The sequence below is a fragment of the Nerophis ophidion genome, linkage group LG14, assembly GCF_033978795.1.
Source record: "Nerophis ophidion isolate RoL-2023_Sa linkage group LG14, RoL_Noph_v1.0, whole genome shotgun sequence".
Lineage (NCBI taxonomy): Eukaryota > Metazoa > Chordata > Actinopteri > Syngnathiformes > Syngnathidae > Nerophis > Nerophis ophidion.
The window spans coordinates 21,458,746-21,482,275 of NC_084624.1; the positions used below are offsets into that span (position 1 = coordinate 21,458,746).

Here is a 23,530-nt window from a genome sequence, read left to right on the forward strand (position 1 = left end):
AACACAAATCTTTCATCCTCGCTCAAATTAATGGGAAAATTGTCGTTTTCTCGGTCCGAATTGCTCTTTTTGTTGGAGGCTCCCATTAAAAACATTGTGAGGACATGAGGAGCCATCACACGGGTGGCGTCATCGTCTGCGACTTCCGGTAAAGGCAAGGCTTTTCTATTAGCGACCAAAAGTTGCAAACTTTATCATCGATGTTCTCTACTGAATCCTCTCAGCACAAATATGGCAACATCGCGAAATGATCAAGTACGACACATAGAATGGACCTGCTATCCCCGTTTAAATAAGAACATCTCATTTCAGTAGGCCTTTAAGCTTTTCAATCTGGCCCACAGGACATTCCCAAATAATTATTTTATGTCTTTAAGATGGAAAGTGTAGCTGCCATCATGATATGCATTGATGTTTTCTAATGATCGCAAGTCTTCAACTATACAAAGTATTTACTACGGTTGGAATCTGCACTTTTGCATGATATTTTAGTGACTAGTGTTGTCCCGATGCCAATATTAGTTTGATACTTTTTGGTACTTTGATACTTTTCTAAAAAAAAGGGGACCGGAAAAAATGCATTATTGGCTCTATTTATTTATCAGGGGCAGCATGGCGTAGTGGGTAGAGCGGCCGTGCCAGAAACCTGAGGGTTGCAGGTTCGCTTCCCACCTATTGACATCCAAATCGCTGCCATTGTGTCCTTGGGCAGGACACTTCACCCTTGCCCCCGGTGCCGCTCACACTGGTGAATGAATGATGAATGAATGATAGGTGGTGGTCGGAGGGGCCGTAGGTGCAAACTGGCAGCCACGCTTCCGTCAGTCTACCCCAGGGCAGCTGTGGCTACAGATGTAGCTTACCACCACCAGGTGTGAATGAATGATGGGTTCCCACTTCTCTGTGAGCGCTTTGAGTATCTAACAATAGAAAAGCGCGATATAAATCTAATCCATTATTATTATTAATATTATAGGGTGTGACGAACAGGTATTTTTCAGAGGCGGTATGGTACCGAATATGATTCATTAGCATCGTGGCACTATACTAATACCTGTACAACCCTACTAGTGACTATGGTAGTCCACACCACAGCAGTTCAGACGAGGCACCAAGCAGTGTGGGTGAGGAGCGTTTCCATAGAGTGTTTCCAGAGCCTGAAATGTGGGTGTCAGGGACAGATGCAGAAGGAGATTTTTACAAGAAAGTTCTAAAGTTTAGTAATGGATCAGATTGTAGATGTTGTTTTACCCTTCACGTCCATATTTTGCTGTTTGTTGCATTTGGCTTGATTGTAAAATATGTCAATGGAGAGGGGGTGTGACTTTCATTTGTTGCCAATATTCAGGGTTTTATCCTTCATAGAAAAATGTAAAATTCCATTCTGTTTTTAAGGCGGTTTGTCATGACATTTTTAGCATTCAATCAGACTTTATTGTGAGGTTTTAAATTAGTTATTCCCCAAAATAGATACACCGGCCCCCAGACACAATTTTTTTCTCTAAATTTGGCCCTCGAGTCAAAATAATTGCCCAGGCCTATTCTAATCTCTACTGCATCTGATTGTCTGTTCCACAAAACATTACAGGTAGTCCACGAATGTGTGTGTGTGTGTGTGTGTGTGTAATCCCCGTTTGACCAGCAGCGTGAAAGGGCCGTTCCAATCTGTCGCACCCACAAGGGATGCTCCCCCATTGGATGTTTGCCATCTGTTTGGTCACCTGTCCCATGGGCAGATGGGGGTGTGGTTCTTAGAGCTGCAGAGTGACCGCTTGTAAGAGCCAGCTTAGTCCGTCCGTGTGCACTCAGTCATGAGCCAAAGCAGACGACCCGGTGACTGGGTCTCCGTTCTCAGGCGGATGTTGTGTCTGCTTCCACATATATGCATGCTGCTCCCAGGCCGGGGGAACAGATGGTGCCACGTAATGCGTTAAAGGTCTAAATGATTAAGCCATTAAAGCTAGGTACATTCGATTTATTAACACTTCCTATCTCAAACTTCTGTCTTCATCAGGCCAATAAGAGCTCACTAATGTGATTATGTGTGCTAGGGATGTGGTGTAACTATGTTTCGCTCAATGGCGACCACAATGATGCAATTAAACAATCAGACTTAGTGTTGTCCATAACGTCCATACTTCTTCCCGGTGCTACTTCTTTTTCATTGGTTCTGTGTTGGGTTTTGTAAGAAACCGCATAAGAAACAACATTTATAATGATATACATTGAACGTCCTTAGAACAGGACGTCTTCATCAAGCTTATCTGCAGGTGGAGTGTGGTGCACTCTACTTATTTCCAGTCAGGGTCATGAGAAAGTGACAGTAGTCAATAATTACTGATGGGCCATAGCAGATTTACTACCACCAAGCCCCAAACTACACAGGTGCACACAAACAGTGGCACCCATTACCAGGACCTCATTGGAAACCTTTTGCACGTTACATGCCATAAAGACTTTTAATTATCCAATACTTGCATTGTGTTGTTTGTTTGTTAGTAAAAGGATAGAATTGGTGAAAGGGTGGAGATGTCCATTTCGAAAACATGAATCTATAATGTATTTTTTATGTTTGCCTTTTGAGTTTCTATTAAACAATTTTCTCCACCCTTGTCAAAGAGTGCACCGGTATATTACCCGAATACATACAATTTTTGTGGAAGAAATGTGTTTTCATATATTAGCCGCACTATGAAACACAGATAAATCAGAATCAGAAATACTTTAATAATCCCCGAAAGGAAATTAAAGGCCTACTAAAATGAGATTTTCTTATTCAAACAGGGATAGCAGGTCCATTCTATGTGTCATACTTGATCATTTCGCGATATTGTCATATTTTTGCTGAAAGGATTTAGTAGAGAACCTCCACGATAAAGTTCGCAACTTTTGGTCGCTAAGAGAAAAGCCTTGCCTTTACCGGAAGTCGCAGACGATGACGTCACCCGTTGAGGGCTCTTCACATTGTTTTTAATGGGAACCTCCAACAAAAAGAGCTATTCGGACCGAGAAAACGACAATTTCCCCATTAATTTGAGCGAGGATGAAAGGTTCGTGTTTGAGGATAATGATAGCGACGGACTACAAAAAAAAAAAAAGTTAAAAAAAAAAGGCGATTGCATTGGGACGGATTCAGATGTTTTTAGACACATTTACTAGGATACTTCTGGGAAATCCCTTATCTTTCTATTGTGTTGCTGGTGTTTTAGTGAGTTTAACAGTACCCGATAGTCGGAGGTGTGTGTCCACGGGTGTCTTGACGCCAGTTTCTCAGGGAAGTTGACGGCAGCTTTATGGATGGCGCAAGCTCAGCTGATCTCCGGTAAGAAGCGACATTTCACCACAATATTTTCACCTAAAACTGCTGTTTGACATCCGGTCGGGATCCATGTTCGCTTGACCGCTGTGGTCCATAGTGAAGTTTCACCTGCGGGAATTTTAAACAAGGAGTCACCTTGTGTTTGTGTGGCTAAAGGCTAAAACTTTCCAACTCCATCTTTCTACTTTGACTTCTCCAATATTAATTGAACAAATTGCAAAAGATTCAGCAACACAGATGTCCAAAGTACTGTGTAATTATGCCGTTAAAGCAGACGACTTTTAGCTGTGTGTGTGCGCAGCGCCAATATTTCCTAACAGTCCGTGACGTCAGGCGTACACGTCATCATTACGAAACGTTTTCGAGAAGAAACTCCCAGGAAATTTAAAATTGCAATTTAGTAAACTAAAAAGGCCGTAGTGGCATGTGTTGCAATGTTAATATTTCATCATTGATATATATATATATCAGACTGCGTGGTGCGTAGTAGTGGGTTTCAGTAGGCCTTTAAGATTTTCAGCACAATCCCATTCAAGATCAGACAAACATTACAGGATTGCTGACGGGTCTGCCAACTTCCGGCGCCCCTTACAAAAAAAAGGTGAGAAACAGTTTTGTGTAACAAATATACGTTGTGTTATTACAAACCCCGTTTCCATATGAGTTGGGAAATTGTGTTAGATGTAAATATAAACGGAATACAATGATTTGCAAATCCTTTTCAACCCATATTCAGTTGAATACAAAGACAAGATATTTGATGTTCAAACTCATTAACTTTATTTTTTTTTTTGCAAATAATAATTAACTTAGAATTTCATGGCTGCAACACATGCCAAAGTAGTTGAGAAAGGGCATGTTCACCACTGTGTTACATCACCTTTTCTTTTAACAACACTCAATAAACGTTTGGGAACTGAGGAAACTAATTGTTGAAGCTTTGAAAGTGGAAGTATTTCCCATTTTTGTTTTATGTAGAGATTCAATCATTCAACAGTCCCTGGTCTCCCCTGTCGTATTTTACGCTTCATAATGCGCCACACATTTTCGATGGGAGACAGGTCTGGACTGCAGGCAGGCCAGGAAAGTACCCGCACCCTTTCTTTACGAAGCCACACTGTTGTAACACGTGCTGAATGTGGCTTGGCATTTCTTGCTGATTTAAGCAGGGGCGTCCATGAAAAAGACGGCGCTTGGATGGCAGCATATGTTGCTCCAAAACCTGTATTTACCTTTCAGCATTAATGGTGCCTTCACAGATGTGTAAGTTACCCATGCCTTGGGCACTAATGCACCCCACACCATCACAGAAGCTGGCTTTTGAACTTTGCGTCGATTACAGTCTGGATGGTTCGCTTCCCCTTTGGTCCGGATGACACGATGTCGAATATTTCCAAAAACAATTTGAAATGTGGACTTGTCAGACCACAGAACACTTTTCCACTTTGCATCAGTCCATCTTAGATGATCTCGGGCCCAGAGAAGCCGGCGGCGTTTCTGCATGTTGTTGATAAACGGCTTTCGCTTTGCATAGTAGAGCTTTAACTTCCACTTACAGATGTAGCGACCAACTGTATTTAGTGACAGTGGTTTTCTGAAGTGTTCCTGAGCCCATGTGGTGATATCCTTTAGAGACTGATATCGGTTTTTGATACAGTACCGTCTGAGGTATCGAAGGTCACGGTAATTGAGTGTTGATTTCCGACCATGCTGCTTACGTGGAGTGATTTCTCCACATTCTCTGAACCTTTTGATGATATTATGGACCATAGATGTTGAAATCCCTAAATTTCTTGCAATTGCACTTTGAGAAACGTTGCTCTTAAACTGTTTGACTATTTGCCCACGCAGTTGTGGACAAAGGGCTGTACCTTGCCCCATCTTTTCTTGTGAAAGACTGAGCATTTTTTGGGAAGCTGTTTTTATACCAATCATGGCACCCACCTGTTCCCAAATAGCCTCCACACCTGTGTTATGTTCAAAATAAGTGTTTGATGAACATTCCTAAACTTTATCAGTATTTATTGCCACCTTTCCCAACTTCTTTGTCACGTGTTGCTGGCATCAAATTCTAAAGTTAAAGATTATTTGCAAAAAAAAAATAAACATTTTTATCTGTTTGAACATCAAATATGTTGTCTTTGTAGCATATTCAACTGGATATGGGTTGAAAATGATTTGCAAATCACTGTATTCCGTTTCTATTAACATCTAACACAATTTCCCAACTTATATGTAAACGGGGTTTGTAGTTATTTGCACTTGAATACTTTTTAAATGTCTATTTACTTACCTAACATACATAACACAGCAGCAAAATGGATGAGCAAACAAAACAGAAGTCATGGTCATGGACCCACTACCTGTGGAAGCTAGCTCTTTAATCAGCTAAACGGACTCAATTACTCCCTGGGACGTTTTGGTGAATGTACTGAGGAATTTGTGAAACAATACAAAAAGAATGCCATTGTAAATTAACAATACTAACACAGACACTCGTAAACGTGTTCGCAGATTAGCTAATGCTCATGATGCTAGCGTCTTTACATTACGATAGCACGTACAGTATAAATATGCATACTGACATCACACATGGGACGGTTTAGTAAGTATGAATAGTTAAGTTATTTTTTTAAACTTACAAACGTTGCTCGGAGTGTAGAAGAATCCATACAGGTAGAATGCTATGGATGGCTACACTTGTACTTCCAGTTCAAAGCGGAGGGAAATTCTGTAGTGAGCGATCTTGTCCAAAAGATGGCGCCATAGCTCAAACACATCTTTTTAGTGTCTTTGCTTGTGTTTTTTTTTTACTATTTGCCTTATAGCAATCAGTGAAGAAAAATCCGTAATTTAGCCGCACTATTTTATAGGCCGCAGGGTTCAAAACACAGGAAAAATAAGTGGCTTATGGTCTGTAATTTAGGATACAAACTATTTTTTACCAGTTTAACGTTTAGATTAGTTTCAGACATCTTAGAGGAATATTGTTGTGTCAATGAGACACTCTGCTATTTGACTAATTGTAATTAGTACAATTGGTCAAATAGCAGAATAAACATGAGGTCCATTTTGAACGACCACTTTCTTTACCTAATCAAATATAGTTCCTGACCCAATAGCCTGCAAATGGTCTTAGAGGCTGTCATTGACTTGCTGTCATATTGAAGTGCACCCAAATGTAATGCAATAAACAATACCGCTGTAATTAAAGGGTCTTATAAAGCACTTCGGAAGAGACAAGAGCTGTTCAGATGTGTCTTTACAAATGGTATAAAAGTGTGTATTACCGCGGTATATCAAAGAAAACTCTCTAACGTGTGTCCATTCCTGCTTTCAGGACCATGCAGAGATCAACTCCACCATCCTGCGCAGCCAGACCAACACTGCACGCGTGGACGGCCTGCGCTCGGGCACGGTGTACGTGGTGCAGGTGCGAGCGCGCACCGTGGCTGGTTTTGGCAAATACAGCAGCAAGATGTGCTTCCAAACCCTCACAGATGGTAAGGATGTCCGAGCCAGGAGAAAACAGCCCTCACACACACAGCGACACTTGTGTTTATTACCGCAGTATTATTAGCCAGTGACATTGCCACGGCAACATAAATGTAACTATGCATGCATGCGTGCAGAATGCATATTTGGAAATATGAATGCCTTTTGTTTGTGCAGCTAATTAATTGTGCTTGACCCAGAAAAGCGAGAAACACTTTTAAATTCAACAGACTCTCAAACTGTACCTGCTGTCAAAACTCTTAAAGGGGAACATTATCACCAGACCTATGTAAGCCTCAATACATACCTTGATGTTGCAGAAAAAAGACCATATATTTTTTTAACCGATTTCCGAACTCTAAATGGGTGAATTTTGGCGAATTACATGTGTTTCTGTTTATCCCTTTCTGAGCGACGATGTCAGAACGTGACGTCACATCGGTACTCAACGCCATTTTTCCCTACCACATCACACGCATCGAGTCAAATCAGCTCTGTTACTTTCCGTTTTTGCGACAATTTTCCGATACTTTGGAGACATCATACCTCGTCGGTGTGTTGTCGGACGGTGTAACAACACGATCAGGGACGGATTCAAGTTGATTTACGTAGAATGTGCATCGATTAGCACGGCATGCTAATCGATGCTAACATGCTATTTAGACTAGCTGTGTACATATTGCAGCATTATGCCTCATTTTTTAGCTATATTTACATCCAGCCTTTCCCTCCATCCACATTTAAAGACAAACAAACAAATACCAGTCGACGGATTTAAGTTGCTCCAGTGTCCAGAGATGCGAAAGACCCTATTTTGTTTTTTACCGGCGATGCTACGACAGAGATGGCACAGAGATGGCAAGAATGTCTGGATATCCTGCGAAACTCAAAGTAGATGCATTCCCAATGATAAAGTCAACGAAATCACAAAGGTGAGTGTTGTTGATTTTATTGACCTATGTGCTAATCAGACATATTTGGTCGCGGCATGACTGCCAGCTAATCGATGCTGCTATTTAGGCTACCTGTATGTACATTTGAAACTATATTTACATCCAGCGTTTCCTTCCACCCACATTTAATGTGAAACAAACACTTACCAATCGACGGATTTAAGTTGATCCAGTGTCAATGCGAAAGTCCTGACGGGTTGGTCCGCACATTTTACCGGCGATGCGAAGACAGACATGCATGGCCGAATAGTGTCAATAGCTATTTGCTCAATAGCTTCAGTTTCTTCTTCAATTTCGTTTTTGCTATCTGCCTCCATACTCCAACCATCTGTTTCAATACATGCGTAATCTGTTGAATCGCTTAAACCTCTGAAATCCGAGTCTGAATCCGAGCTAATGTCGCTATATCTTGCTGTGCTATTTGCCATTGTTTGTATTGGAATCGCTATGTGACGTCACAGGGAAATGGACAGTGGCAAATAGCGAAAATCAAGCACCTTAAAGCTTTTTTTAGGGATAATCCAGGACGGGTAAAATTTTGAAAAAAACTTCAAAAAATGAAATAAGCCACTTGGAACTGATTTGTATTGGTTTTAACCCTTCTGAAATTGTGATAATGTTCCCCTTTAAGACCGACTGCACAGTTCCTGTCTTCACAATAAAAGCGCTGCTTCATCCTGCCTGTGTTAAAGGGGAACATTATCACAATTTCTGAAGGATTAAAACCAATAAAAATCAGTTCCCAGTGGCTTTTTTTATTTTTCAAAGTTTTTCTCAATTTTTTACCCATCACGCAATATCCCGAAAAACAACTTCAAAGTGCCCGATTTTGACCGTCGTTATATTCACCCGTCCATTATCCTGTGACGCACAGCGTGCTCACACAGAAACAAACATGGTGGATAGCACAGAAAGGTATAGCGATATTAGCTCAGATTCTGACTCGGATTTCAGCGCCGTAAGCGATTCAACAGATTACGCATGTTTTGAAACGGATGGTTGGAGTGTGGAGGCAGGTAGCGAAAACAAAATTGAAGAAGAAACTGAAGCTACTGAGCCATATCACGACAGACAGCGGCACGGGAGGAAGCGAGGACGAATTTGGAGATCGCCTTCTAACCAACGATTGGTATGTGTTTGTTTGGCATTAAATGTGGGGGGAGGGAAAGGCTGTATGCAAATATAGCTACAAATGAAGCATAATGATGCAATATGTACATACAGCTAGCCTAAATAGCATGTTAGCATCGATTAGCTTGCATTCATGCCGTGACCAAATATGTCTGATTAGCACACGCCACATAAGTCAATAACATCAACAAAACTCACCTTCATGCACAACTTTATAAGTTTGGTGGACAAAATGAGTCGGAAAAAGAAGTGGCATGAATTATATCCAGGGGGTTTACCTCGCTCGTCTGCGGGAAGAGACTGTCGTCGTCCCTGAATAGCTCCCACTCGGGCAGATTCAGTGGTGGTGTATTTTCCAATATTGCAGATTTCGTTGACTTTATCGTTGGAAATGCATCTGCTTTGAGTGTCGCAGGATATCCACACATTCTTGTGCGGATATCGGAAAAAAAACAGAGCTGATTTGACTTGGTGTGTGTAATAAGATTGAGAAAATGGCGGGTTGCTTCATGTTGTGACGTCACGGGTGAAAGGTCATCGCTTGAGAGGCTATCAATTGAAAGGTGTTTAAATCCCCAAATTCCCCCTTTTAGAGTTTGGAAATCGTTTAAAAAAACATATGGTCTTTTTTCTGCAACATCAAGGTATATATTGACGCTTACATAGGTCTGGTGATAATGTTCCCCTTTAACAAAGTAAGAGTCTCAGAAAGCTAACGCACACAAGTTAGCAAACTACGGAGTTTGACGCCGATGTATTTCTTGTAAAGTGTATAAAAAGGAGTATGGAAGCCGGACAAACAAAAAGCAAGCACTTTCATGTGGTATTGGACAGAAAGGAGGACTTTTTTTATCCTCCATTTGAAAATGTGGATGTTATCATCACTACTGTCTAGGAGTGTAACGATACACAGAAATGTTGGTTCAGTACATACCTCGGTTTAGAGGTCACGGTTCGGTTCATTTTCGGTACAGTAAGAAAAAAACTAAATATTAATTTTTTGGTTATTTATTTACGAAATTTGTAAACAATGGCTCTATCCTTTTAACATTGGGAACACTATAATAATTCTGCCCACGTTAATCAACATTAAACTGCCTCAACTTGTTGCTTTGATTAAATAAAATGACAAAACTTTTCTTTTAGATATAAAAAATGCAACATTAAACAGTTTCAAGTCAACTCATCATGCTTAATTCATTACAGCATTTGGGAAGCCTGCAGTTGATTTGTATAAGGTAGATTTTATATTTTTATCAACATGTGATAACAGGGACCCTGCCATTCAAACTAGGCTGCTACATTACTAATGATTAATGTAACTATAGCTGAAAAAAATAGCACAATAGCAATAGGAGAGACTGTTCATCCCTGAACACCATGTAGTTGATATAGGCTTTATGATGCAGTTACATTATTATATCACTAGCATACATACACACGCACGCACACACAAACACACACACACACACACACACACATACACACCGCACAATGAGCTAACACACACACTGCAAAATGAGCCAACGTTATGTTAAAAGTTAATTAGCCTTCACCTCAAGCCAGGACTGCGAGCGAGCTGAGCTGCAGTTTGTTTCTAGAACGTCATCTCGAACGTTGACTGGGAGGTGTTTATTATAATGTGGGGAGAGTCTGCTGCTCACCTGCTAAACACCTATCTGTTCGACACTGAAGTGCTTACTACATGTGCTCTGAATACGCACTGCTGATTGGTTGTTACCGCTCTGAATACGCGCTGATGATTGGCTGTTGCCGCTATATATGTAACCAATCAGATGGTTGTGTGGGAGGGACAATGCTGGGTGCTGTGTAGGAGACAGAGGCAGAACGGAGCGGAGCAGCTTGTTAAGACTTTAGCTTAGGCGGCTACTTAGGCGGCATTTAACTCGTTCTGTACACCTCCGAATCGAACCGGAACCCCCGTCCCGAAACGGTTCAATACAAATACACGTACCGTTACACCCCTACTACTGTCTGATTCCAATCAATGCACGTCATCAGAATCAGGTCATACACCAACTTATATTCTTGTCTTCAAAAACAAAGGAATGTTAAACATTCTTGTATTATCATTAAACACCTTTAACTTGTTCACATCTCTTTCATAAATAAATCAATATAAATAATATATATGAATGAGGTAGATCCCCTCCACTTGGTCAATTGGAAAGTAGCTCGCCTGCAGAAAATATGTGGGCACACCTGAACTACAGTATATACAGTACAGGCCAGGGCTGTTGACCTGGCGGCCCAGGATCCATAGTCCACCGGTCCCCGAGTTCAGTGCAAAACTTGGGAGGCAAATATTTTTGGTGCATATTCCTGAAAACACTACAATGCTTCTTGGCCCACTGTAAACACACTGGCACATCCTTGCATTGATATTTTAACAATTGTAACTTTTATTTTACATAAGTGAGGATTTCCTCATGGCACCTATTTAGACCCCCTCCTTTTTGGCAATTACACATGTTTTTTCATAATGTGATTTATGAAACTAGGGTGTTGCATTTGTTGAATTTCTTTAGTTATAGGTTTGGTGCTCCTCAAGGTTCCATTTTAGGTCCTCTATTTTGTCATCACTTGCGCTTTTCAACCGGTGGCCTGCGAGTTCATTTCAAAAAACGTGTGTAAGACTCACACTTTTGCAGCAGATTCTTAAAAAAACTCCATTGCTGCCGAAGAGAGGATCTTTGACAATTTTTTTTTTTTTTGCTGAAGGTCCTTCAAAACTGCAGAGAGCTCCTCTAACTCTGAGTACGTTTACACTGCAGTGGCCCAAATCTGATTTTTTTTCTAAATCTGATTTTTTCAGCCGACTGGAAAATGTGATCTTTATCTGACTGAAGTATAATTGCACACATGTCCCAATGTGGCCCCATTGTGGCCTCGACGTCACCTACATGCACACTTTGATAAAGTGAAAACAAAGGCAGTTGACTTGATTCGGCAAATGGAGAAGGAAGTTGCTATGAATTGATTAACGTGGACCCCAATTTAAACAAGTTGAAAAACTTATTCGGGTGTTACCATTTAGTGGTCAATTGTACGGAATATGTACTGTACTGTGCAATCTACTAATATAATAATCAATCAATCAAAGTCGCCTCATCTTGAAAATGGTGTTTTTTACGTTAAATCTAATTAAAGTATTAATATGAATATATATATATATATATATATATATATATATATATATATACATATAGTGTAATATATTAGGAAGGGTTGTAATATTTGTATGGCTGTTAAGTAGAGGTGACACGGACATCAGCGTGGATCTACCTTAGTTTTATTTTTCACTTACGTACACAACTTACACAATGAACGTAACATGTAGGCAGATATGCTCAAACATGCACAGTTCGAAGCTTGAAAGGGAGGATTGCAGGCGAATCTGACGGCATTTAAAGTCATTTTTAAAAACGACTGCTAATCCTCCTCCTTTTCGACTGGACGACCACGGAGAATTAAAGTAGGAACACACCGGAGGCAGAAGTTCATTAAGAAGGGCGGACTCACCGGCTCTCAACCATGTTTCCGTCAAACAGAGGAAGTCAAGTTCGCGGGAAGTGAAGAAATCTTTCAGGATAAACGTTTTGTTCGTCAAAGATCTTGCGTTCACAAGACCGGACCTGGCGGGGGCCAGCACGTCCGAGGGCGCAGCTAATCCAGGTGGGGCCCGACACACAGCCCGCAGGTGGCGGGGGAGAGGAGCCACGAGGCGGGAAAGGAAGGCAGGAATCCGGTCAGGTGAAAAAGCTGACTGGGACGTCGAAAAACCAACGTCGAAGTTGATCATATCAGTGGGAAAGTGAATGCAAGCAGTGAGCTGACAGAGACGAAAATAGACACAAACAACACAAAAACTAACAGAGCTGACAGCGAGAGACGGCACGGCAAAGCACATACTGGCGCCATCTTCTGGTAACTCGGAAGTGACGTTACTCAAATAGTGAAAGGTAAGTGTTGTTGTTGTTTTTAGTAACCAGCAAGCACAGTACAGTTAGGACAACAACTGTGTTTTTATTACTGTGTATTTGATAAGTCCCGTCTGAAATTCAACTATTTCTTTTATTTATATATATAATAAAATAAATATATATAGCTAGAATTCACTGAAAGTTAAGTATTGCATACATATATATATATATGATATATATATGAAATAGTTGGTGAATTGGCTGTAAATATACTCTCTCTTAACCACGCCCCCTGCCCCAACCATGCCCTCAAACCACGCCTCCGACCCACCCCCCACCTCTCGAAATCGGAGGTCTCAAGGTTGGCAAGTATTACCTAATTTCTAGCCTACTAGTTGTGCACTATTGACTAGTGATGGACTGAACGTTTGGCCGCCAATAGAAGACTTTGCTCACTGCAACCAAATGTTTTGATGAAATATCCACTTCCGCTGGTGGGTCGCGTCTTTCCCCGCAAACGCAAATGACGTAGCTCGCCCAAAGATGACAGAAAAGTTGCTGTCTGGTAATATTACTGGAGTCACATTTGAAAAGATCGGATTCGAATTACTTCCTGATGCAGAAAGATCAGAATTGAAGCACTTTGGAGCGTTTAGGCTGGCAAAAAATATCCAATCAGTGTCATTTGACGGCAAACAAAATCAGATTTGGTGAGCGGTGCAGAGGATGCATGTTCTCTGGATTATACAAAATAAGTTTAAGGTGAAGGGAGAAGTCCATCCCCCTGGTCCTTAGCTTTCTGGAGAGGTGGCCCACAAAACAATTCCAGTCAGTGTGAGACGGCGAAGGTTGTTGTAATTTTAAGTGGAGACAAACGAGGATCTAGCGTGTAATAAAAAATGTATTTAATGACTAAACAAACAAAAAGAGGGGCAGCACGGTGGCAGAGGTGTTAGTCATACTTGCCAACCCTCTTTCCCAGGAGACCCTCGAATTTCAGTGCCCCTCCCGAAAATCTCCCAGGGCAACCATTCTCCAGAATTTCTCCTGATTACCACCCGGACATCACTATTGGGGGGCGTGCCATATAGGCAATGCCTTTAGTGTCCTCTACAACAGTGGTCCCCAACCTTTTTGTATCCGCGGACCGGTCAACGCTTAATAATTTGTCCCGCGGCCCGGGGGGGGTGGGGACAAAAAAGCTTTTTTTTTCTTTGTCATAAAAAAGGGACATTTCTGTCATGAAAAAGGGAGGTTTTTGTGGTTTTTGCACTAATTGTAAGTGTATATTGTGTTTTTTATGTTGATTTAATAAAAAAATAAATAAAACATTTTTTTTTTTTTTATATAAAAAATTATTCTGCGGCCCGGTACCAATTGGGCCACGGCCCGGTATCGGGCCGCAGCCCGGTGGTTGGGGACCACTGCTCTACAACATGTCGTCACGTCCGCTTTTTCTCCATACAAACAGCTTGCCGGCCCCATCACATAATATATGCAGCTTTTACACACACAGAAGTGAATGCAACGCACACTTGGTCAACAGCCATACAGGTCACACTGAGGGTGGCCATAAAAACAACTTTAACACTGTTACAAATATGCGCCTCACTTTGAATTCACACCAAACAAGAATGACAAACACATTTGTAACTCAACAAACACAACAGGACAAATACCCAGAACCCTTTGCAGCACTAACTCTTCTGGGACACTACAATATACACAATATACTGACAAACTAAAAGAAGAAAATCCCAACAATTCCTGTTGTGCTAATAATGGGCGCAAAAATATAGATCTTGTCATCAGATTCTTGACATATTGTACACAGCAGCCTGGACAGAAAAAAATAATTTTCTTTTACTCACATTTATTTACAGTAAGTGTTATTATTTTATTATTTACAGCGGCTTTAGGTACTGCATGTAGACCAAATGTTTAATTTTGAAAGTGTACTTGTCCACCTTTAACACAAAAGAAAAATGTCTACGCTTCTATGGTTACACCGAGGGGTGGGCGATATATCAACATACATCGTGGGTTTGTCTCTGTGCGATATAGAAAATGACTTAATCGTGATATTCGAGTATACGTCCTCACGCAGTTGCTTTTAGCTGCGGGCATTACACTAGAGGCTCTTCCCACTCATTCTTGTGTCTCCTTCTCACAGACAAGCGTACCTTTTTACACACGTCACATACTGTCACGTCATACGTCACATATCTATATGTCTCACAGAGCAGAGAGGTAGCAGCATGGGTAACGTTAGCTGTGATGCTAGCAGAGCCCTGCGAGTGGTAGTACGAGAGAAAGAAGATGCGAATGAAAGAAGAATTAATTCCCAAGAAAAACAGCAGGTGGTTCATCGTCTGGCTGTGGTTTGCCTTCAAGTGGGAATATGTCAAACAGACAACCGTAATTTGTCAAGTGTTGGCCAAAAGCGTTGCTACAAAAGTAGCATTACTGCTAATATGCATACTTGCCAACCCTGCCGGATTTTCCGGGAGACTCCCGGAATTCAGCGCTTCTCCTGAAAACCTCCTGGAAGAAATTTTCTCCCGAAAATCTCCCAAAATTCGGCAGGAGCTGGAGACCCCCCCCCCCAGCTCAAACATGCACAGTTCGAAGCTTGAAAAGGAGGATTGCAGTCGGATCTGACAGCATTTAAAGTCATTTTTAAAAACGACTGCTAATCCTCCTCCTTTTCGACTGGACGACCGCGGTGAATTAAAGTAGGAAAGTGCGTGAAAGTTTAAAAGTAACATATTAATGCAGCATAAACAAGAATGTTTTGATGTAGACACATAGAATTATCATACTGCTGTGATTATATGTATCAAGTTTTAATTCAAAGCCAAGGCAAAATATCGAGATGTATATCGTGTATCGCGATATGGCCTAAAAATATCCAGATATTAAAAAAAGGCCATATCGCCCAGCGCTAGTTACACCAGAATAGATCATTTGTCAGTACATATTAGACACAGAAAAAGTTAACCCTTCGGCTATATATTGTTGCGAGATATGATGACGTCTGTGAAGTTGTGCAACAGATGAGTGTACTTTTCAAATTTTCAGGTACTAAGACAATGTTTTCGGTATATTAGATGGAAATTTTACTTGCAAATTCCATCTAATACAGTGGTTCTCAACCTTTTTTCAGTGATGTACCCCCTGTGAACATTTTTTTAATTCAAGTACCCCCTAATCAGAGCAAAGCATTTTTGGTTGGAAAAAAAGAGATAAAGAAGTAAAATACAGCACAGTTTCTGATTTGTTAAAATGTACAACAGTGCAAAATATTGCTCATTGGTAGTGGTCTTTCTTGAACTATTTGGAAAAAAAGACATACAAATAATTAAAAACTGTCACACCTGTAAGTTTATGTTTTGGTTTTGGTTAGGTTATGTTTAGTTTTTTGGACATTTAAGTTCTGTCTTGGCACTTCCTGGTTTGTTTTCGTCTCCATGCCAACTCATTAGTTTTCACCTGTCATGTCACGTCCCTTGTCCTCAGCCTCACACCTGTTTTCACTAATTATCATAGCTACTTAAGTCACTCTTTTTCTTGTCTTCATTCTGGGATCTTCACACACGCACGCACCCTACCCATGCTGCGCTACCTTCAGGTCCTCGAACACCTCGTTATTCATGCCCCTTGTTTCACTCCAAGTAAGTTTTTGTATATATGCCTCAGTGCTAGTATTGTTTTGTTTATGCCACAGCTAGTGCCTTTTGTTTCGTTTGTATATAGTCATGCCATCGTGTTGTTTAAGTTTATAGTTAATTGTCTTTCTTGCCATCGAGCAAGTGATTTTGTTTTCCCTGTTTTGTATATATTATATAAATAAAAGATGTACTCACAGTCTCGTCTCGCCCGTGCAAATCATTCTCTGCATCGAAAAAACAACTTTAATCCAAGTCCAGTTGTGACAAAAACTAGTTGAAAACTAAACAAGTGATTCAATTATAAATAAATATTTCTACACATAGAAGTAATTATCAACTTAAAGTGCCCTCTTTGGGGATTGTAATAGAGATCTAGCTGGATTCATGAACTTAATTCTAAACATTTCTTCACAAAAAAATAAATCTTTAACATCAATATTTATGGAACATGTCCACAAAAAAATCTAGCTGTCAACACTGAATATTGCATTTTTGCATTTCTTTTCACAGTTTATGAACTTACATTCATATTTTATTGAAGTATTATTCAATAAATATATTTATAAAGGATTTTTGAATTGTTGATATTTTTACAATGTTTTAAAAAAATTTCAAGTACCCCTTGGCATACCTTCAAGTACCCCCAGGGGTACGCGAACCCCCATTTGAGAAGCACTAATCTAATATACCGAAAACACTGACAGATTACAAGAACATTTGAAAAGTGTATGAACAAGAAGACATAATTAACTTTTTTGAGCAACAGATGAGTGTGTTTATGACTTGTGCAACCTTAGTGACGGTCAGGAAAAGGTTTTGAACTGCCCACGTCTTAACGGATCAATGACCTGTTGTGTATTGTGTAAATATTGACGTATGGCATTCATGATAACCATAATGGTAAAGGTTGATCATTCTGGCTTCGACATGAGCGGAGCAGATGTTACGGTATAACGTTTACACACAAAAAAGAGGTCCGTGCAATTCATAGCCATTGTTTACATCCGCTGGCTCGCTTCCAACGCACGGCATTTGTCGGAGCAATTAGCTGCAGGTGGCTGGAAGCTGCTGACGCTTGCGCTACGTTCCACCTTCCTGCCAATCAACAACCCTCCGAATCCATTTATTTTCCGTACACTTCCACAGTGTCCTTGTGCCACATTTGCACAAACATAGGCTGGCAGTTTGATTGACAGGTGTGAGGAAAAAGATGGTGATTGCCGTCTCGCTAAGGTGACTGATGGCTCTCCGTTTATAATGGGGGAAGGCAGCTTGCAACAGGCTACTGTTAAACACTGAACAGGTTGTTGCAGTGCGAGTCCCAGCTGTCAGGGTGCGACCAGGCCACCCTTTCGGTTCCTCGCTCACCTGATTCTGTAGCAAAAAAACTGAAAGACCACCTGCGAGCTGTAGTCACCCCTCACACTGTATTCCTTGATAAATGTGCGAGCAAGTCCTGTCACATGGAGTGTCCTCATACATCCTGGCCGGCCCCCACGCCTCCCTCCAAAGAATGTTTTTTTGTCACTCTAATCCCATCGGCTCATTCTACACGGGGCTTTGGGTTTAGCAGCAGATGATTTGCCTGCAGCTTGCAAAATCTAGCTCGGTTTCGGCTGCCAAAATCCCTTGAAAATGGGCAAATATATAGATGTGTAGTTTAAGACAGGCATTTAGGCAGCCTGCCTCAGTCGCTTAATGTTGAACAGTTTGAATTGAAAAATGCCATGGAATTCATGCAAATGGAATGTATCTGCTCTGCATTTCAGCTGTCCTCATATAGGGTTGGGAATTGATAAGATTCCACGTAGGGCTGGGCGATATATCGATATATAGGATATATATGTCTCTGTGCGATATAGAAAATGACTTTATCGTAATATTCGAGTATACGTTCACACGCAGGATTTTTAGCTGCGGGCATTCAGGCTCTTCTCACTCTTTCCTGTCTCTCCTTCTCACAGACAAGCAGGCGCACATTCTTACATACGTCACAAACTGTCACGTCATACGTCACATACACGTCCTCGCAGGGCAGAGAGGTAGCGGCGTGGCTAATGTTAGCTGCTAACGTAGCCGTACGAGAGCAAGAAGGTCAGATCTGGTAACAAATGAAGGAAGACAAAATTCCCAATAAAACAGCAGGGTTTCGATCGTCTGGCAGTGGTTCGGCTTCACGTGTTAATATGTCGAACAGGCAACCGTAATTTGTCAAGTGTGGGGGTGAAAAGCGTTGCTATAAAAAGTAGCATTACCGCTAATATGTAGCATCATTTGAAAAGTCACCCGCTAGAGAATATTATTTTTTCTTTCACTTCTGAGTCTAATTTGCAAGTATTATATATAGCAGATTTTGCATGCAGTTGTAATCCTAAGATTTTGGATGACAGTAGTATATAGACCATGGGAGTTGCTACTGTCTACCACTAAGCTGAATATGCCAGTCTTTTCTTTTACTGTACTTTACAAAGTGTTTATACTGTAAGTATTGTACTTATAACACATTAGAAGCCTGTTTTACTAAAGGTTTGCGTGATGTAAAAACATGTGAAAACTTGATGGCAAAGCTGATCTACTAAACGTGTGCAAAGTCAATTGCGTCTTAAGCGTGCAAAGTTATTTGCGTGTTAAGTGAGCAGAATAAGGCGTGCAATCCATTATCGCGTCCCAGTCGTCATTAACAAGATGTGCTGCAGGACTGCTTCTAAAATGTCCATAAAAAGTGGTAAGCATCTCCAGTATGTTTGAAAACCTGACAAAACGCCACAGGTATAATAACATGAATGTGTCTCCATGGTGATGCCCCGTATAATACACACTCATTTAAATAAGGCGGTCTGCACCACTTTTCAATGGTACACCCAGTCTTAGTAAATCATAGGCAACAAATCTATTTTATAGACTGCACAAAAAATGTTCATCTCAGGTTTCTCTGTTTACATTTTCACACTTTGCACTATTTTGTTACACTTTACTAGGCAAAAAAAAGAATGTCTTTTTTTGCTTTGTTGACATGAAACATTTTAGCTTCACCTCAAGCCAGTCCAACCAAGTCCGCTGTGTTTGCAACCGTATGTGCTGAGTTTGCAACCGTACCTGATGTCATGTTCAACAAAATGTATCAACATTTTTATTTTTCATTTTAAGTGAATCAATCAGAATTCAGTCTGTACTAGTGTTGTAACGATACCATGATTTTGGTACCAGTACTAAAATTATTTCAATACTTTTCGGTACTTTTCTAAATAAAGGGGACCACAAAAAAAAATACATTATTGGCTTTATTTTAACAAAAAAGCTTAGGCTACATTAAACATATGTTTCTTATTGCAATTTAGTTCTTCAATAAAATAGTGAACATACTAGACAACTTGTATTTTAGTAGTAAGTAAACAAACCAAGACCCCTAATTAGTCTGCTGACATATGCAGAAACATGTTGCGTCATTTATTTTTGGACTGGACTCTTGCGACTATGTTGGATCCATTATGGATTGAACGTTCACAGTATCATGTTAGACCAGCTCGACATCCATTGCTTTCCTCCTCTCCAAGGTTCTTATAGTCATCATTGTCACCGACGTCCCACTGGGTGTGAGTTTTCCTTGCCCTTATGTGGGCCTACCGAGGATGTCGTAGTGGTTTGTGCAGCCCTTTGAGACACTAGTGATTTAGGGCTATATAAGTAAACATTGATTGATTGATTGATTTATCATTCTATTATTTTGTCAACAATATTAAGGACAAGTGGTAGAAAATTCATTATTAATCTACTTTTTCATTTACTGTTAATATCTGCTTACTTTCTCTTTTAACATGTTCTATCTACACTCCTGTTAAAATGTAATAATCACTAATTGTTCTGTTGTTTGATACTTTACATTAATTTTGGATGATACGACACATTTGTGTATCAATCCGATACCTAGTAGTTACAGGATCATACATTGGCCATATTCAAAGTCCTCATGTTTCCAGGGACGTATTTCCTGAGTTTATAAACATAATATACATTTAAAAAAAAAAAAAAGAAGATGTGATGCCCAAAAATATTGACGTAATCATAGTAGTATCGACTAGATACGTGCCTGTACTTGATATTTACAGTGGCTGTCAGGTGTCGATCCACCAATGGTGTCTGTTTACATTTTGATGCCGGTGAGCTACGGTGTGTAGTGAAGCATGTTTATCTATTCCTCGTCCTGCAGGGATGATACTTGTAAAAAAAACGTACTTTATTTGTCATCATGGAGGCGAGGATTTGTTATTTAGAAGTCGCTAAAACACTGCAGATGGCGGATGGATGTTAGCCGCTAGCTAGCTAGCCATGTGTTATAGCACCTCTACCTGAGGGTGTTTCAGTGTTATAACTTCATCATTATTGTTAGTTGTTAAGCCAAAATGCGTCCGTTCTCCTTTTTCTGTCCACACACTGTGTCTGCTTGTAAGTACTCCATGTGGGTGTGCGACCAAACATGCTTGTAAACCAGCAATGACACGACGCGACTTTGACGCGGGACGGTGTGTGTGTGTGTGTGATGGGGGGGGGCGGTGTGTGTGTGTGTGTGGGGGGGGGGGGGGGGGGCATTATTATTCTGTTTTTATTAATTTTTTTATAGTCTATATACCGTATTTCCTTGAATTGCCGCTGGGCATGTATTATGCGCCTGCCTTGAACTACTGCCGGGTCAAACTTGCTTCCCAAAATTATTAGCGCATGCTTACTATTACCGCCGTGACGTCAGCATAGTCGGCAACCTTTACCATTCTCCGAGCCAATTTGACCTATTTCACAATGACAACAGGAGCCGCATAACTCTTTTGAAATGTACAATGAAATTATACAGTGTAAAGAGTTTCTTTTGCTTGTACTATTGTGTAAACCACAGGTCTTGTTCATCAGCCACACCGGTTACACTGAAGGTTGTGATATAAAGAACTTTAACATTTTACTAATATGTGCCATGACTCTTACTGCTTATATTATACACCCTGTTAGCACTAAACCCACCCAACCTCTCTGTGCGTCGGTTGAGGTGGGCGGGGTTGGGGGCGCGGGAGTGTATAATATAAGTAGTAAGAGTCATGGATGCATTGCATTCTGGGTAATTGTTATGTTGCGTTTATAATGAGTTTCAGAGCAGATGTTCTCCAGAAATGTGTTTGTCATTCTTGTTTGGTGTGGGTTCACATTGTGGCACATATTAGTAAGAGTGTTAAACTTGTTTATATCACAACCTTCAGTGTAACTCGTATCACCCAGTATGCCTTACAATCTCGTCCGTGTGACGATAGAAACAGCGAAATGCATGTGTCAATTGTAGGTTATTCCAAGCCTTCAGTGCTGAAAATAATAACCATAATAATGTTATTTTTTATTAAATGTGCTCTCCTTGATGGTATCCTCACATCACACTCAATTTTTTACTTAATGCCATTGGTAAGCGCCGGGGTGAGAAGAGGTTTTAAAGTTATTAGCGCCTGCTTACTATTACCGCATGCCTTGAATAGGCGCAGGAATGAGAAGAGGTTTTGAATTAATTAGCGCCCCGGCGGCTATTCAAGGAAATACGGTAAGTTTTATTACAATTATAGATATGATGTGTCCATAATTTTAATTACATTTTGATAATGCTGGCCTGTAAAGTGTGTGTTGAGAATAATTCTGGCCCTTGGACAAATGTGATTGAGGACCCCTGCTTTATATGCCCACTGTGCTGTTCGGTGCTAAAAGAGGTTCCACTGTATTTGGGTTTCATAAGCAATAGCGACTGGTCATACAGCTATGGCCACTTTTACCGTATTTTCCGGATTAAATAAGTTGCAGTTTTTTTCATAATTTGGCCGGAGGTGTGACATATACTCCGGAGCGACTTATGTGTGAAATTATTTACACATTACCATAAAATATCAAATAAAATTATTTATCTCGTTCGCGGAAGAGACGAAGAAAATGTCAGCAAACGTCACACACACGTCAGCCAATAAGAATTCTGCGGGGGAGGGTCATGGCTTAAGTGCATTGTGGGTCATGGGATGCTAACTGCTATATGCTATATGCTACTGCCGTAGCCTTTAAAATGGATCATTTCAAAAGTTGGTGGTAACTTATAAAAACTGAGAATGGCGGAACAAAAGTGGCACCGAAAAGGAGATCATGTACTGCAGATTACAAACTGGACGTAGTGAAATATGCAGCAGAAAACGACAAGAGGAAGCGCTGCATACCTTTGGAGTTGGCAGAGTTGTTTAGAAGCGACATCGAGGAAGAAGATTTCATCGGATTTATCGATTAAGAGTGACAGATTCTTTGGTAAACGTATAGCATGTTCTATATGTTATAGTTATTTGAATGACTCTTACCATAATATGTTACGTTAACATACCAGGCACCATCTCAGTTGGTTATTTATGCCTCATATAACGTACACTTATTCAGCCTGTTGTTCACTATTCTTTACTTATTTTAAATTGCCTTGCAAATGTCTATTCTTGCTGTTGGAGTTTATCAAATAAACTTCCCCCAAATATGCAACGTATATATGTTTTTTTCCTTCTTTAGTATGCATTTTCGGCCGGTGCGACATATACTCCGGAGAAATTTATAATCCGAAAAATACGGTAAATATGAGAGCCCCTCCATCCCTTCATTCTCTCTCGCATCAGTCGCACCTTGTCTCCCTTCCTGTGTCGCTCTCAGTTTATCAAACACCACCTGTCAGCGCTGCGAAAGCTCGCCGGATTTCACTCAGCGCTTCTCAGCCCAGACATCTGTATGTTTTCTTTAGCCGTCACAGTCCATTGCTCACTGCCACGCAGAAGGCGTGCGCACACAAGCATGCACTTCAGACTTGGCCTGGTTGTGTATTGTCTGTCCTGAAGTACCATGTGCAAGTCCACCAATAGATGTATTTATCTGAGGTGTGGCATGACATCACTTGTGCGGGGGTCGGCAACCCGCGGCTCTAAAGCCGCATGCGGCTCTTTAGCGTCGCCCTAGTGGCTCTCTGGAGATTTT

The 23,530-nt window shown here is 40.7% G+C and overlaps 1 protein-coding gene across 1 annotated transcript in view; it reads left to right on the top strand.

Annotated features, from left to right (window-relative positions):
- Positions 1 to 23,530, top strand: part of LOC133568280 (ephrin type-B receptor 1-B) — a 576,210-nt gene that overhangs the window by 420,986 nt on the left and 131,694 nt on the right. Inside the window, 1 exon segment of the mRNA XM_061920097.1 lies at positions 6,660 to 6,822. Within this exon segment, the coding sequence (XP_061776081.1) occupies positions 6,660 to 6,822 (163 nt within the window).